Raw genomic sequence first — 18,753 nt, 5'->3', positions numbered from 1 at the left:
TGACTCCAAAGCCAGGCCAAAGACATCTCAAGAAAATAAAATGGCAGATCAATCTCTCTTGACCAAAGAAGCAAAAATCCTTCATAAAAAATTAGCAAACCAAATCTAGCCACATATAAAAAGGATTTTATACCATGAGCAAGTGGAATTTATTCCAGAAGTCCAAAGATGATTTAAGATCCAAAATTCAGTTAATGTGTAATACACTAATAGAATGAAGACCAAAACCATATAATCATCTCGTAGAGTCAGAGAAAGCATTTGCCAGACTCTCAACACCCATTTGTGATTAAAATCTTTTAACCAGGAGGTAAAAAAAAAGAACTTTTTCTGCCTAATAAGGGGCATTTATGAAAAAAACCCTACAGATCACATCCGATTCATTTTTTTTAAAGTAGCCTCCATAATCAAAATGGGGCTTGAACTCATAACGCTGATATTAAGAGTTGCATGCTCTACTGACTGAGCCAGCCAGATGCCCCATCATATTCATAGTCATTCATTTCAGTTGTGAAAGCCAGAATGTTTTCTCCCTTAAGATCAAGAACAAGGCAATGTCCTCCACTGTCACCTTGTCACCACCTCTTTTTGGTATTGCATAGTAGATTCTAGTCAGTACAGTCAGGCAAGAAAAATAAAGACATCCATATTGCAAAGGAAATGGTAAAGCTGCCTTTATTCACAGATAACATGTAGAAACTATATTTAGAAACTGATAGGAAATATGCAAATACACAGTACTAGAACTAGTAAACATGCTCAACAAGATTGCAGGATACAAGATTAGCATACAGAAATCAGTTATACTTCTAGATACTAGATGGGAACAGTCCAAAAAATAAAACAATTTATTACAGTTGTATCAAAAAGATGAAAATATTTAGGAATAAATTTAGCAAAAGCAATCCAAGATTTGTGCACAAAAACAACAAAACATTGCTGGACAAAATTAAAGATTTAAATAAATGAGAGATTTACTTTGTTCATGGATTAGAAGATTCCATATTAAGATGGTAATTCTCCCCAAATTGATCCATTATAATCCCTATTATAATTTCATTTATTTTGTTTTTGGTAGAAATTGACAGGCTAATCCTAAAGTTTATGTGGAAATGCAAAGGACCTAGAGTAGCCAGAGTATATATATTTTAAGGATTTATGTATTTGTTTTAAAGAGAGAGAGTGGGGAGGGGGAGGGGGAGAGGAGCGGGCTCCCTGCTGAGTACAGAGCCCAAGCATGGGGCTTGATCTCACAAACCCGAGATCACAACTGGAGCCGAAATCAAGAGCCAGACACTCAACTAACTGAGCACCCAGGTGCCCCCAAAACATTTTTGAAAACAAGATATTTGGAATATTTATATTATACAGTTACAGTACTTCTTATAGATTTACATTAATGAAGTTAGCAAAAGAAACACACATAAGGAAGTGAATCAAAATTGTGAATCCCGAAATAAACCTTTATATTTATGGTGGTTGATTTTTCACAAAGGTACGAACACAATTGAATTGGAAAGGACAATGTTTCCAGCAATTGGTGCTGGAATAATTATATTCATATGTAAGGGGGGAAAAAAAACAAGTCCTTGGCTGTCACATAGAGAAAAATTAACTCAAAATGAATCATAGTCCTAAATGTAGGCTTAAAACTATTAAACTTGTAGAAGATCTTGAATTAATTGGGAAGCCATTTTAGATACAACACCAAAAATAAAATCATAAAAAATAATAATAATAATAAATTCATTAGGTTAAACATTTATGCTTCAAAAGACGCCATTAAGGGAATGAAGAGACAGGTTTCAGACTGGAAGAAATATTAGGAAATCCTATATCCAGAATATATAAAGAACTCTTAAAGATCAATTAGCAGAAAGACAACCCAACTTAAAAATGGAAAAGGCAATTTAATAGAAGTTTTTCACCAAAGATATACGCATGGATGGCAAATGACCACATGAAAAATTGTTCAACATGATTAGTCACTAGGCAAATGCAAATTTAAACCATATACTACACCTACACGCCCAATACAATGACTATAATTTAAAAGATGACAGTGCCAAGTATTGGCAAGGATAAAGAGAATCTGGAGCCCTCAAATGTTCTTGGGAACATAAAATGGTACAGCCACTTTGGAAAATAGTTTGGTTTCTTTTAAACTCAATCAGAAACAGCATACAGCCCAGCAATTCAGTGCCTAGCAATCTCTATAAGAAAAATGAGAACACCTGTCTAGATTGAGACATGTCACAAAATGTTTATAGCTGAATTAGTTTTATGAATTTAGTTATTATGAATAACTAAAAACTGTGGGACACCTGGGTGGCTCAGCGGTTGAGCATCTGCCTTTGTCTCAGGGTGTGATCCCGGAGTTCCAGGATCGAGTCCCACATCAGGCTCCCTGCATGGAGCCTGCTTCTCCCTCTGCCTATGTCTCTGCCTCTCTCTGTGTCTCTCATGAATAAATAAATAAAATCTTAAAAAAAATAAACCTGGAAAATGTCCACATATGCATGGATTGGTAAATGGAGAGACAAAATGTGGTGACATACTATTCAGCAGTGAAAAAGGAGCAGTGCACTGAATGTTGACATATGCTATGATGCAAACGAACCTCAAAGATGTTTTACTAAGTCCAGAATCAGCAAACTTTTTCTGTGAAAGGCTAGATAGTAAATATTTTAGGGTTTGTGGCCATATAATCTTTGTTGCAACTCTTCAGCTCTGCTGTTGTAGTTTGAAAGCAGCCATAGACAATATGGAATGGACTTCGTTATGCCCAATAAATTTTATTTACAAAAACACATGACAGGCTAGATTTGGCCTGCAGATTATGGCTTGCCAATCTCTGCTAAGGAAAAGAAGTGAGATGGCTAAGACTGCATATTATATGGTTGCATTTAATTTTGAAATGCCAGAAAAGTCAAATTTATGGAAGAAGGAGAAAGTCCACTTGTGATTGTGTGTGGGGCTGGAGGAGTGGTGATTGGCTACAAATACAGACTCAAGGCAGATTGCGGGCAGGGTGGGGAGGGTGATGGAAAAGGTATAAAACTGCATTGTGATTAGTATTGTGCAACTCTACAGAGTGATTAAAACTTCCTGAATTTTTACCCTTACAATGAATGAAGTTAAGGGAATATAAATTATACTTCAGTAAAGATGAAAAAGGAATAGATGTAAAAGACTGGTGGATTTTCCATGGTATATCATGAAGATACCAAATGCTTTATGATATATAAAGAGGCTACCAAATGATAAAAATACATTAATAAAGACAAAAAGTTAAAAAAGGAATAGTTATAATAGATGACAGAATTGGAATTTGAGAAAATTATGAAAAGCCAAAATTATTATTGAAAGTCGTATTTTTAAAAGTTGAATACTGCTAAAAAATTTTTTATTTAAAAGATAACTTTTGAGTAAAAGCACCTGTATAATCTGCCTCCACTTTGCTCCAAGTTTATGAGAATGTGATGTGAAAATTTTTTTTTGATGTGAAAATTTTTTAAAGAAATAGGCAACTATAATGTAGTTACATTTGAGACCAAGAAAACCCTTGCAGACCATGAGTAGAGAGGAAGCCCTTAGTAATGAGTGGATATGATGCTGTCTGGCTCACAGAAATCTGGGTCATGTGGGCTGAGGCTTAAAAAGTGGGTTTGTAAGCCAAATTTAAGAGAGTGTAGATTGCTTGACATTTTAAGAATGCCAAACATGTCTTAAAAATGGTAAGAGTTTGGAACTGGGGTGTCTGCATAAAGCAGGGAACTGGGACCATGTTTCTAGGCCATAAAACTAGACCTGAAATAACTCTACTTGACACTGTTGGCGTTTTCCTGTGGGCCAAAGAGGCAGCTGTGCAAAAATGGGAATAGTAACCATATGTTGTGTGTAGATGTGGCATCTGGAATAGAGCTCTAGCCATGTGGAACCAAAGCCCCCAGCCTTTCTAATTTCAGACCTTCTCTGGAGCTATGCAACTCCAGAGGGATAGTCTGAGCAACCATGAAACAACATGGCAGGAAAGAGCTCACGAAGGATAAAACTTCCACATAAGGTGTGTCTGTAAGGAAGTATTTTAGGACATGTAAGGAAATCTGTTACCATAAGAGACCGCAGATACATTAAGTTAGATCATTTACATCCAAGGAAATAGAAATAAGAACACAATCTCAGAAAAGCACTTAAAAATAAGAATGTTTAAGAATTTCAAGTGAAATGGTAACTGGCAATAAGGAAAGGAATAAACAAGAACGAGCAGAATGATAAAGCACCAGTTTACAAATCTTGTAAACGACAAAAATTGATGAAATTAAAAATAAAAAATAAAAAAACCTCTTTGGTAGATTAAATTCACATAACAGAAGAGAGAATTAGTGAATCAAAATCTTAACTGAGAATTGCCAGTGTGGAAGAGCAAATCTTCTAGAATATAAGACAAAAAGATAATTTGAAAACATGAAAGAGAAGCAATGTGGAAAATAGACCGAGTTAGGAGTTCCAGGTGGTAAGGATATTCTGTAATCATCAGGAAGAGAAAAAAATTTTTTAAAGGTTGAAAGTTTGCTATATTTGGAGAGCAATTTAAAAAGTCCACCAGTTTCAAGGAGGATAAATTAGGAGAAAAAAGATTTCCACCTTTAGGTATAGTATAATAGAATTGTAGATCAAGGGAACACACATACACTTTCTTGCAATTAAGACAGAAAAGCAGGTTCGCTACAGCAGAAATGGCAGATTATCAGTAAATTTATCAGATATTACAATTGATACCAGTGTACAGTGAAGTTTGTGGGTTGTATTCAGGTTAAGGAAATGAATCCAAGTGAGGCATTTTCCTTTATGAAAAAATTACTTTTCCTCTTTTGAGTTATGTTCACTGGAGGGTTGTCAACACAGCTAAGCCAATGAATGTGCAAATGTACTTTTCTATTTGTTAGAAATGTGGTTCCCTGCTTATAAAACACAATTTATAAAGTTCACCTCCTGCCTATGGTGCCAGACTAGGATCCTATCACTCTTACACTCTAGTGTTCCCTTTGAGTGAGCATGCTAATTTCTTACAGTACTCAAATTCCAGCTGCTTTTACAGGTTCTAGCTCCTCCCCTTGTCCTAGCTAGGGCTTCCAGTGGTGGGGTGACTTCCTTGGTGAAGTGATCTGGGAGTTTCCTTCTGTTTCTTACCACCTTCCTCGCTCCTTAGCTGCTATTTCTGACTCCTCTGGAGTTAGAGCTTAGGGGAAAGAGGAGGAGGTTATGGGGAAGAGAAATGCACCTCCTTGACTGACACTATTGTAAGATGCCTTTACATTCCCTGGGCTTGACAGATTTTTAAAACTGACTTTCTTTTGTAGAGTAATGTCATGGGGTCTCTGGAGATCCCTTGTTGTTATACATCTCTTACCTACTGTTCTGTCTTTCTGGGTTTTTGAGTCCCTTACTCTGTCCTTAGCCTCTAGAATCATAGAAATAACAATCAGTTTCTCAGGTGCTAAGTCCGTTCTCCCTTCTAAATAGCCCCCTTATGTAGAACCAAAGAAAATTCTGCACAGCTCTTGCACTCAGATTTCCTAAGTGGATCCTGGTAAATTTTCATCCTTTTCTTGGGGGGTGGGGGTGGTTTCTGGTGAATGTCCAGGAGTTAGGCTGATTCTAATGCAACAGTAAATCTCTATCATCCTTGCTCGACATTCAAGTATCTAGAGTGGAACTCAGATACTAGTCTGTCCTGTCCTCTTATCTGTAGGGAACATAAATCGATCTTTCCAAGTTGCTTCATAAAAATTCCTTTCTCTTCATTTGAGGCAAAGGAGGAAGTATTCCCTCTCAGGTCTGGGATTTTATTTTTTCCTACTTACAGTGTAATAAATTAGCCTTTTACTGTTCGTGGATGCTGGCAGAAGGCATGAAATGCCTGGATTAGAGACAGTGGACTTTGTTATTCCCAGCACAGCAAATATCAAAATTATCAAGTTTGCCTTATTTCTCCTGAACCAAATCCCATGGGGTGATGGGGAGAACCCAAATGGATTCATGCACATAAAGTAGATCACATTATAGGAGAGGAATACAGAACTTTGGGGAATCGACTATTTTTATAGTAAGCAGTTAGCAAACCTGCTCTTTATCCCAGAGGGTGCATTATAAGAAAGAGCATAAATAATATTGTTGTATTGTTGTTTTGATATATATATACACACATATATTTTTTTTTCTGTTTTACTATTTCTGGTTTTGATAAAAAATTGAAAAAGGTGGATTTGCCATTCTTAAGACCTTCAGTGGAAGTACGAAAAAAGCATGGGTTGTTTCCTTATCTCACCAATAAGCTTTTCTTTGATTAGTAGGATAGCTTTTCTTAGATGGAACCATCTGGAGTGGTAAGTGAAATGATTAGGGATGTTTCTCACATATAATCAAAAAATATAAATAGATATTATGGATGTGGTCTTCCTTTTTTATTTTTTTTTATTTTTTATTTTATTTTTTTTTTTTTGGTCTTCCTTTTTTAAGTAAGCAAAATAGTTTCCTTATATACTTTCTGCCCCAACATTTTGTTAATTTTTTATATTAAAAATTTTCTAACATAGTATACCAGGGAGAAATAATTGCAGTAATGTTTTCTCTGGACCTAAAAGACAAGAGTCTGAAGAATTTTGATTATCCCTTTGAACTCAAAAGAATTATGTGATAAACTTTTAAAAAAATATAAATATTTATCCAATAGAGTCTAAGTCCATATTAAATTGAATTAGAAAGATATCTTTTCATTATTTAAAATTGTCTCCAATAAGAAGAATTTTAAAGGTCATACAAACTGCTTGTCAAAACAATAGACACTGATGAGTAGGTTAGTATGTTAACGGCTTCATCAAATTTTTGTTCATCTTGCAATTCTTCAACATTAAGAAAGGAAATTACTTTGGAAAGTGGCTGTAGATTATGAGCTAATACATAGGGACTGGTAATTACTTGCAGTTGAACATTAACATAGAATTACTCCCCACAGTGTTGGTAGGTAATAGGAAGAGGTTATAAATTAAAAGCTAGAGGACTGAATCTGCCACTTATTAGCTGTGTTACATTACATTGGGAAAGGTACTTTATTTTTGAGAATGTGTCCTCACCTGTAAAGTAAATACAATAAACTTATGGGATCAGGCGAGTTTGTGAACCAAATGTTTTTTAATTGTTAGTCTGGTATTGTTATTAACATGCCTCTGTTGACAAATATTCCTTATTGGTGGCTCTAAGTATAATTCCGTATTAAACCTTACACGTAAGGTCGCAAAGCTAGCTGTATCTGGGGATGAATTTGTATGTGGGAGTATCTTTGTCTGTTCCTGGGTTAGCGGGTTTGTGTAAGTCTGCACATGGTGGGCGAGGCATATCTTGTCTATGGGCATGCAGGGGTTGAGGTTCATGCAGGTGACCTATCCATGTATACATTCTTTGCTTGTATCTGTGTTCCTTATTATATATGTTTGTGCATGCATATGCCTGTGTTCATTTCATTGGGCTGAATGAATAGGAATTAGTCCATTAGGGTCTGCCTATTGGCACTTTGAAACAACAGAAAATAACTAATTATTTGTATTTATGGAAAGATTGTAAGAAGTTCTAAATTTTTATTTTTAGTGTTACATTAGGTACTATTGCATTTTAAATTCCTTTGAACACTGACAAGGGATGTAATACATAAAATTTGTTTTTAGATTGCAGAACCTTTGTTTTGAGACATTTGATCTTTATAAACACTAAAGTTTGTCACATATTCCTTTGTTTCATATAAAAGGGAATGACAGCTTGAAATTCATGACTTCTCAAACTATATTTTCAGAAAAAATTGCTGGGTTAGTATCTTTTGTAGTTGCCGCAGGTTTCTTTTGTTGTTGTTAGGTTAGCTGTTGTCACATTTTTCTAAGATTTTGTTGTCTCCCTGTAAGTTATTAACTTATTTCTTTAGGCAATAGAGAATAATGGTTAGGAGAGCAGACTCTGGAATTCTACTTCCTAAGTTCAAATATTTGTTTCACCACTTAACTGTGTGACTTTTAGCAATCTTTTTAACTTTCTACCTCAGTTTTCCTCATGTATAAAATGGGGATAATAATAGTACCTATTTCATATACTTTTATTTTAAAATGAGATGATTTACGTAAAAGCAAGTGGCTTCTCATTTTTTTTTTCTTCTTTTCCCAAAGCCCCAGGACACTGCTTCCTTTCCTACTGCTACCTCTTAGTCCTTTTAAGTTAAGATTTCTCATTTCCCCAGCCTACTCTGAAGTAGAATTCATTGTGAGAAATCTTTCTTTTCCTTTCACTATCAGAGGCAAAGGTACTCAAACCCGTCTTTTGAGGCTGTCTTGTTTTATTTTGTTTTTAAATTTAACAATAGTGGGGGAAACTAATAGGACAGAAATAGCAAATGAATAGGGGTGATGTTAACTAGGTTTCCAAAAATTTACAATGAAATGTATTCCTAGTTCTCAGATTTTAAGAGGGGTCTGAGTTTTCTTCATCTAGTGTCACAAATGTTTTAGTCATTTCTTTGTATTTATGCTAATTCTTCTCTCTACCCTTATTATTTCTTCTTTGCGACCCAGGGACACTTATTCCCTGGCTTTTTTAAACTTTGGAGCTCATGTGCTTGAAACTCCTTTCATGTTTAAAGAGGTTCCTCTCTCCTTCCCTCTTTTTTTTCTTTCAGCTTTAGTGAGCTATAATTGACATATAACATTGTGTAGGTTTAAATTATATACGGCATACTGATTTGATACATGGATATATTGCAAATGATTATCACCATAAGCTTAGTTAACACATTCATCACCTTGCATAATTACAGTTTTTATCTGTGTATTGAGAATTTTTAAGCTCTATTCCCCTGGCAACTTCCAAATTGCGGTATTGTTGACTGTAGTTACCATGCTATACATTACATTCCAGAATTTACTCATCTTGTAACTGGAAGTTTGTACTCTTTGACCACTGTTGCCCATTTCCTGTCCCCTATCCCATCTTGGGCAACCACCAATCTGCTCTTTGTTTCTATGAATCTTTTTTTAATATTCCACATATAAATGAGATCAAACAGTATTTTTCTTTGCTGATTTATTTTACTTACCATAATACCCTCAAGGTCCATTCCTAATTTTTTTCCAAGGCCACAGAGTAGCTAATTAATATTTAGAAACACAAAGTTGGATGATGAATCTACAGTTTAGTTTAAGAAGTCCAGTCAGTAGAACTTAATGTAAATGAAGGTTGTGTGGGCATTTCATCAGAGTGACCCGGGGTGGGTAGGTCCACGGAAGTGAGGACCAGGAGCTCCTGTGCAGTGTGATGGGATGTGGGCCTGCAGAGGCTGTTTTGGGCTGAGCTTCAGAGCTGTGGATGAGGTGGGGTGGGTGGATGGATGTGTGCGGAGTTGGGGGATTACAGTTTCCTTCTGCCCCTTCCTCCCAGAGACGACTTTGTGTCTACTTCCCCCTGGTTCTCAGGTCAGCTCTATACTGGCTTCAGATGGCTGTGGGCTCTTGAACATGACAAAACTATGGAATTTGAGAGAGTTTGGAGTTGTTAGGTAGGTCTGTCTGTCTTCCAAATGTGGTTGTAAACAGCACAGGAACCACCTTGTTCTGAAGCAAAGGAGGACTTCCGGTATTTGGCTTTCATTTTACATAGTTCTTAACTAGAATTTGTAATCTGAGTAAATACGTTTAGGAAGATGGTTCCCTTTTACCCTAATCTCTACTACATTGAAAACAAGAATGTAGCTATGTAATATTTCAGAGATGGGTAGTATTCTGTGAAAAGTGTAAGGTTGCACAGTTTAACTGGGTAATCCAGACAAAATAAGGCATATGTGTACCATGGTGGATGCTGTTTGTTTTCAGAGATTTGTTAAGACAGTTAAGAACAAAAACTTTTCTGGCTTATTTTGCTCTCTGAAGGCCTTTAAAAAAAAATAGGGTGATTAGGATTGATCAATTTTCAGATTATTGTTGTTTATTTCTGAAGATTATTTTAGAAAGAAAAAGTACAAATTGCCTTGATTAATCTCTAGGCATTATAGGCTCTTCTGTACAAGCACTTGCCAGTTTTGAAACAACACTGAAACATCATTAATATTCAGAAAGCACTTAATTTTATACCTCTGTCCTAATTAAATGACTTGTACAATTTGAAATCCTATTTACTTTTTATCATAGAGAATAATATGTCCTGATTTATGATTACCTACTAATTTTGATTCCTTTTCTCATGAAAATTAATGTTCTCTAGAAGAAAATTGTGTTATTTCAACAGAGAACAGGGAACACAAACATTAACATGGATAATCTTACTTGTGTATCTTTGCAACAACATTGCATGAGAGATCCATAAGCTACAAAGAGCTTTATAAAGCTGAAAGAACCTAAACAACAACAAACACAACCAACAACTGAAGGAATCTAAGGATCTTAATATAAAAGAAAGGACATAAAGCATTCCGTCATAAAGATGCTTTATTTCCTTTCACGTTGTTTGTCTTCTGTTTGCCATTGGTAAAATGAGGTTTTCTAGCAACCTATATACTTTTCCTCTTGAGCATTTATAGGCTTTAGTAGCAACTGTCTGTTTTGCTCTTTATTGCCATGGTTATCCGAGGTAAGTATTTAGCTAATATTAAAGTACACTGTATTTTTCCTTTATGTCCTTGAGGAAATCAATATATTCTACAGACTTGACTTTGTGTTTACACTTTGCCCAAGTAGGTAAGGTAAAACTGAGCTCATTATAGGTGTTCAAGAAATAGCTGTTAGTTGATTGATGTCATCTTTTCTACAAAGAAAATAATGCCAATATTAAATAATTTCCTCCAAGTTGCTAATTATTCCCTTATAAGATGCTCAGGCATGTTTTATTCCTGGTCTGGTATATTTGAAGCAGATTATACATCATCTAAAATATATTAGTTTCTTTGAATTCCAGCAAGGTAGGTGTTTAATATAAATTGATTGTTTGAAATTTACCCCCTGGCAATACTTATGTTTCAGTTTTTGAACTTATATTTAATTTTGAGGAAGTTTATTCTGCCACAATAAGTTCTCAGGAAGATGGCTCACAGTGCTAGGATAGAATCCTCTTATCTGCTAATATTGGCTTTGTGGGCTCTGCGCAGTTGGAGATGGCTCTGGGGGTTGCATTTTTGTAACTGCACTCTGGACCAAGGGCTTCTAAATGCTGATGCATAGAGACTATACAGAATCACAAAAATCAGTCTGGGAGAGACACAGAGATCTGTGTTTGTCAGGACTTTGTGAGTTCAAGGGATTTTTTGTTTTGTTTGGTGGTGGTGGTGGGGGATTTGTTTCGTTTTTAGTTTCACAGATGATTCCAACGGACTTTGTGTGGGGGGCCATTGCTCCAAACCAGAAATGGGCAAAAATTCAGTACACCCTTATCACATGCCAGGCACATGCATTTGACTGCATATGTGATCTTGTTGTTTTTTTTTTAATTATTATTTCTTTCATCATGATAACTATACTGTTTAATTCCCATCTCCCGTTTTTCTTATCCCCCAACCACCTCGCCTCTGGTAACGATCAGTTTGTTCTTTATATTTAAGAGTCTGTTTCTTGATTTGTCTGTCTGTCTGTCTCTCATTCTCTTCTTTGCTTGTTTCTTTTGTTTCTTAAATTCCATATATGAGAGAGATCATATGGTATTTGTCTTTCTCGGACTGAGTTATGTAGCTCAGTATTATATTCTCTGGCTCCATCTATTTTGTTGCAGATGGCAAGATTTCATTCTCTTTTATGGCTGAATAATATTTCAGTATGTATATATACCACATCTTCTTTATCCATTAATCTATACACAGACACTTGGGCTACTTCCATAGTTTTGCTATTGTAAATAATGCTACTATAAACATAGGGGTGCATGTATACCTTTGAATTAGTGTTGTTGTATTCTTTTGGCAAATACACAGTAGTTTAATGAATTTCAAGCCATATTGCAATAATGACTTTTCTCTTAAACCTGGGAGTCTTACCATTCCACTTAGGAGAATACACTCTAAGTTATATTTGTTTTTAAAAGTTATAAGCCAGTGTCCATCAACAAATGACTGGATAAAGAAGATGTAGTATATGTGTATGTGTATATATCTCCACTGTAATGTTATTCAGCCATGAGGAAGAAGGATATCCTGACATTTGTAACAACAAGGATCAGTCTTGAAGGCATTAGGCTAAGTGAAATAAGTGAGGCAGAGAAAGACAAATATTTTTTTTAAAAAGACAAATATTGTATGATAGTACTTGTATGTGGGTTCTAAAAAGGTTGAAATCATAAAAACAATAGCGTGCTGGTGGTTACCAGGGGTTGGAGGGTGGAGGAAATTGGAGTTGGTCAAAAGACACACACTACCAGTTATAAGATGAGTAACTTCTAGGGATCTAATGTATTGCATTTTGATTATACTTAATAATACATAATACTGTATTGTATATTTAGAAGCTGCTAAGAGGGTAAATCTCAACTGTTATCACTACAAAAAAATAATTATGTGGTGGGGTACAGGTATTAACTAAATGCTGTAGTGGCATCATTCGCAATATATAAAGATATCAAATCAACTCCTGTGACACTATGTCAAAATTATATCTCAATAGAGCTAGAAAGTAAAATAAAAGTTGAGTGATGAAAGAGTAATATGTACTAAGATATTCAGTACAAGTAAGTTGCTAATACTAAATACTTTGATTTTCCCCACGACCAAAAGATTTACAATTTTGAAATGTTTAGTAATTGATAATCCAGGTGCATTTTGTTTGTGTAAGATGGGAACTTAGAAACTAGTGTCTTCTCTGTATTAATATATTGGCTTTGACTTTAATCAGTTGATATGTGAAATACTAGTTTTTTGCCTTATAAAAAGTGTTTAAGGGAGAAGATATTCTGGGTGTACAAATCTGAAATAATGTGGTTAAGGTTAGTCTACATGTTTACCAAAACACTATTTAAATTGTACAAGTGAAGCATTTGTAGCCTATTTTTTTATTGAAGTATAGTTGATATATTAGTTTCAGTTGGACAACATAGTGATTCAACATTTATATACATAATGAAATGATTACCAGAACAAGTGTAGTTACCTTCTGTCACCAAAAATAGTTATTACAATATTATTGACTGTATTCCCTGTGTAGTACTCTACATCCCTATGACTTATTTATTGTATAACTGGAAGTCTGTACCTCTTATTTCCAATAGTTTTAATCCTAGAAACTTGGAAGAATAAATCATGTAGTGAAATATTCTCTTTTGAAACCTTTGAGGGAAAAATTATTTATTAGTATCCAAAAAAATAAAATAAGAAGTACTTAAAAGCTGGTATTCACTTTTGTTCTCATCTTATTTCTCCTCCCCTCTCCCCAAAGCAGATTGCCAAACTGAGGCAGCAACTACAACGTAGTAAACAGAGTAGTCGGCACAGTAAGGAGAAAGATCGTCAGTCACCTCTTCATGGCAACCATATAACAATCAATCACACTCAGGTAGGCTAACTTCTTGTCCACATTTGAATAATTCCTTTTAAAGAGTTCATTATAAAGGAGGAATCCATTATTTTAGGATTAAAAATTAATAATATAAATCCCTAGCTCTACTAAATTACTACTACTTGTTAAATTTGTTGCAAGAAGTTTTCTCCTCCTCTATGTATGTCATTTTCTTTTAATAATAGACATAACAGAGTGTAGTCGTCTTAAGGATGATTGCTACTAAAATCCTAGCTCGTTCATGTATTAAGCAACTATGGGCATGATCTCATTTAGTCTTCCTAATAGTACCTTAACCCATTTATATCTCTTTATATATACTTACCCCTATTTTACATAAGAAATTGTGGATTAAAGTTCTGTTGGGGGTCCCTTCCCTCTTCCCTCCCCCAGGAACACATATTTCCTGTGGAATAAGTTTGGGAAATGCTGTTCTAGGCCAAATTCACTTAAAATATTGATATAAATTTTAGCAAACCAAATACAGTAGTATAGAAAAAGAAACCCAATTAGTGAATCAAAACAAATCTAGTCAGGGTGTTTCAGAAACAGAAGGATGATTCAGCATTAAGAGAGGTGTTAGTTTAGTTAATTGCCTCAGAAAGTCAAAGTAGAATAACACTTGATAAAAACTCAGTTTTCCTATGCGATAAAAACATACTGGGTAAAAATAGGACACTTCCTAATGTGACTAACTGCAAATGTAGGGAGATCTTAACAATAAAATAGTGAAAGCATTTCTGTTAAAAATCAAGTCATAGATGCACATAATTATTGATATTACTTGCTAATAGTTTAGAGGCTCTAGACAGAGCAGTAAGAGAAGGAAACAGTATCTGCATATGATGTGATTATATATTTAGAAAATCAGAGTGAATGAACTAAACCATTAAAACTGATAGGATAACCAATACCAAGTGTTGGTGAGGATGTGGCTCAACTAGAACAGACATATGTTGTTAATAGGAACACAAAATGGTACCACCACTTTGGAAAACAGTTTGGCATTTTCTTAAGAAGTTAATAAATGTACACTGAACATGGAACCCCCAAGTTCCACTCTTTGATATCTAGCCAAGAGAAATAAAAACATGTCCATACTAACACTTCTACATCAGTGTTCATGGAGGCATTATTTCAAATATCTATCAGTTGGTGAATGGATAAAACAATAATTCATAACATCCATGCAATACTCTTCAGCAGTAAAGAGGAAGGAACTACTGATACTTAGAAGAACATGGTTGAATCTCAAAAACATGCTAAGTGAAAGAAGTCAGAAGCAAAAGGCTACATAGTGTATGTTTTGTTACATTAAATTCTTGAAAAGGCAAAATTATAGAGACAAGGCGTTATCTTTTCTTCTTAATCTGGTAGAAACAATGTATTATTCTTATAACTATTGATTTCAAGCACCTTTTTTGTCAGAACCCAGGGCATCTATGGAAGACCTCTGACCTAACAAAAAAGACTTAAGCAGATGTTTCTAATTTATATTGAATTTTTGGGATTGTAGTTAGGTGTAAAAATAATTTTCTGCCATACAGATTGCAGTATTTGTAGGTGATGTATGAAGTATAGAATGTGCTTTAAAATAAGAACAGAAGAAAAATGGATATTTAGATGAAGCAAAATTGGCAGACGTTGGTAATTTTTGAAGCTGAATGATGTGCACCTGAGAGTTCATTATGGTACAGTGTTTAATTATGTTTATGATTATAATTTTTTTAACATTTTATTTATTTATTCATGACAGACAGAGAGGGAGAGAGAGAGGCAGAGACACAGGCAGAGGGAGAAGTAGGCTCCATGCAGGGAGCCCAATGTGGGACTTGATCCCAGGTCTCCAGGATCTGGCCCTGGGCTGAAGGCGGCGCTAAACCGCTGAGCCACCTGGGCTGCCCCTATAATTTTTTATAACAAAAAGAAACTGAGAACTTCGTGAGATGATTAGATAAAATGTAAACATAGAAATCGGTAGTTTTCTCTCATACGAATGAAGGTAAACCACTGAACCCTCTATGTAGAATACTTCTAGCACTGAATGTGTGGGAAGTTTTCCCATACCAACCAACTCTCCCGACACCAACTGAGCATCTTAGAATTCAGTTACAACACTAACTACTAGAAATTGGCACGGACCCCACAGTTAAGGGCTTAGCCGCACAAGACTGCGCCTCCCCCCCCCCCCCCCCCCCCCCCGCAGGATGCCAGTTTCAAGTCTCAGATTGTCATCTGTACTTCTGACCATCTGGAATTCCCAACAACCACTTCAGGCTCAATAATTTGCTATAATGGTTTCAGAACTCAGGGAATCACTTATGTTTACTGCTTTGTTATAAGGATATAATAAAGGGTACAGATGACAGATAAAGAGGTACATAGGGCAAGGTCTAGAAAGGTCGCAAGTGCAGGGTCTTCTGCTCCCATGAAGTTGGGGTGCTGCCATCCTTTTGGCACGTAGATACATTTTCACCAGCCTGGAAGTTCTCTGAACCCATGTTTAGAGATTTTTGTGAAGGCTTTATTTATCACATTGGCATGATCTACTATTAACTCACCAGCCCCTCTGCCCTCTCCAGAGGATGATGTGTGTGGCTGGGAATCCCAACCTATAATCATAGCTTGATCTTTCTGTTGACTAGCTCCCATCCTGAAGCTATCAAGGAGCCCATCAAGAGTCACCTCATTAGAATAGAGGACTCTTTCCTTCTATCACTCAGGACATTTCGAGGGATTTAGGGGCTCTGGGTCCCATTCCAGGGTCAGAAACAAAATATTGGTACAAAAGATGCTCCTAGCGTACCTGTCATTGAAGAAATGACAAGAATTTTAGGAAATATGTGTCAGGAACTAGGACAGATGCCAAATTAATTTTTCTTGTTATGTTACAATTCTTAATAACATGTTAGTATATATAAGAAAAATACTAAATGCTTCAAATTAGACTTAAAAGAAATATGCTAATTATAAGACTTTATTGAGAATATGAACTAGAAAATCGAGACCTAAATGGGAAATCTCAACACATTCATGTATAGGAAGGGAAGACTCAGTATTTTTTGAATAGCAGTTTCCCCAAAATTAATGTGCAGGTTGAGTTCCAACGGAATTTTAAGAGGAATTGTTTTGTTACTTGAAAAGTTGTTCTCAAGGGTCATATGGAAAACTAATGCAAATTAATAAAAAAGAAAACTTGAAAAGGCTTTTCCTATAAGATAGCAACATGTACTATAAAATATCAGCAATTAAAGTCAAGCTTTGTGTAGGGATTATCTGTTAAGAAAGAAATGAAATCAGAATCAAATCTAATATAGAACTCCATAAGAAAATCAAATATAGAATCATAAGTGTTGGCAGTTTGATTACTCTCGTAGGTAAAAAACAAAACAAAAAACAAAAAACAAACAAAAAAGAAACACTACCTCACACCATACACAAAAGTAAATCATGTTAGGTTAAATATTTAAATATGAAAGACCATAAAAGTACTGAAAGAAAGATATCTGCTACTAAAGTAAACAGCACATGCATGACAAAGTTAAGTTAGTATGAAGACATCTCGTGCATCAATAACAAAGGATCTTAGCAGGCAGCAGTTCACGGAGGGCAGAAGCACAGCAGGAAATAGTATTCATGTGTTAATAATTAGCCCACCTGATTATGAATCCTATATAACAACTTTAATCAATCAAAATAAGATGGTGATCATATATTGTTTTTATTTTTACTTGTTCATCTTGATTTTTCTTATTTCCTTTCTGTGGTCTAAGTTCCTTGAGCATCAAAACATTTGTCTTACTCTTAACCATAGAGAACAAACTGATGGTCACCAGAGGGGAGGTGGGCAGATAAGTGAAACAGGTGACGCGGATGAAGAGTACACCTGCCTTGATGAGCACTGAGAAATGTAGAGAAGTGGTGAATCACCATACTGTACACCTGATACTATTGTAACACTGTATGTTAATTCTACTGGAATTAGGAAAAAAAAAAGTCTTGCCTTAGGCTTTCTGGTACCCTCTGTGACTGCTGTGAGAGGTGGTTAATTCTTGAGAACTTCCTCCAGAGGACTTTTGTAAACAACCTTAAAGCTGTTAAGTGAGTGTTATTGAACTTGATACATTGTTGCCATTATGAAATGGTTGACAAAATGGAAGTAAAAATACTAGAAGATAATTGTAACAGTGAAGGAAACAAATCTTTTAAATATGGGCATGGAGCTGTCCAGTAAAGCCACATGATACAGTTAACTGACTTGATTTCGACTTTTTACTGAAAAAAAAACAGCAAAGGGAGAGAGAATTAAACAGTGTAGAAGATTCCGTCTGCCGCCCTACTGAAAAAGTGTATATGTTATGCCATTAAATACCTTTACACTTTGACATAAAGGATTATTTGGACTCTATAGAGTTTTTACCTTCTTACATGAGAACCTAAATTTCTGTATGTGAATCTGAATTTATAAATTGTATTTGAAGTGTTGAAATAACTCCATTCATTTGAGTTTCCATTTTCAGGTTTACTGTGCTCTTTGATTTCTTCTGTGTTTTTTGTTGTTGTTGCTGTTGTATGTTTGGGGGTTTTTTTGACCACAGAGAATCTGACACCATCTTATCTTACGTTTTGTAGGCTCCTGGATCAAGATCAGTCCCTATGCCGCTGTCAAATATATCCGTGCCAAAATCATCTGTTTCGCGTGTTCCCTGCAATGTAGAAGGAATAAGTCCTGAGTTAGAAAAGGTATTCATTAAAGAAAATAACGGGAAGGAGGAAGTGTCCAAGGTAAGGTTATGTGCCATGTTTGAATTCTCTTTTTTCCCTTTGATATTCAGAACTAGTCTTAAAAGTCCTTTTTTTCGGTTACAGCCTTATTAGAGCTACTTTGCATATCTGTAACTTACCCCTGTGAAGTGTACGACTCTTTGGGGTTTGTAGTGTATTCACACTTGTGCAACCACCACCACAGTCCATTTTACAGCATTTTCATCACCCCAGAAAAAACTCTGCATCCGTTAGCAATTAGCCCTCATTTCCTTCCAGTTCCCCCAGCCGTCAGCAACCACTGATCTTTGTTCTCTGTCTACAACTTAGCCTCTTCTAGACATTTCATAGAAGTGGAGTCATGCGATACTTGGCCTTTTGTGACTGTTTTCATTCAGCACAGTGTCTCTAAGGTTCCATCCAT

The 18,753-nt window shown here is 35.5% G+C and overlaps 1 protein-coding gene across 2 annotated transcripts in view; it reads left to right on the top strand.

The window, feature by feature from the left end:
* Positions 1-18,753, top strand: part of GLCCI1 (glucocorticoid induced 1) — a 100,581-nt gene that overhangs the window by 58,940 nt on the left and 22,888 nt on the right. Inside the window, exons 4-5 of one of the 2 annotated variants that reach the window (XM_077856781.1) lie at positions 13,446-13,562; positions 18,198-18,350. In XM_077856781.1, the coding sequence (XP_077712907.1) occupies positions 13,446-13,562; positions 18,198-18,350 (270 nt within the window). The remainder of the gene's footprint in view (positions 1-13,445; positions 13,563-18,197; positions 18,351-18,753) is intronic. The other variant, XM_077856782.1, reaches the window with a different exon arrangement.

Source organism: Canis aureus, chromosome 18 (genome assembly GCF_053574225.1).
Source record: "Canis aureus isolate CA01 chromosome 18, VMU_Caureus_v.1.0, whole genome shotgun sequence".
Lineage (NCBI taxonomy): Eukaryota > Metazoa > Chordata > Mammalia > Carnivora > Canidae > Canis > Canis aureus.
This window is presented reverse-complemented; position numbering and strand designations above follow the sequence as displayed.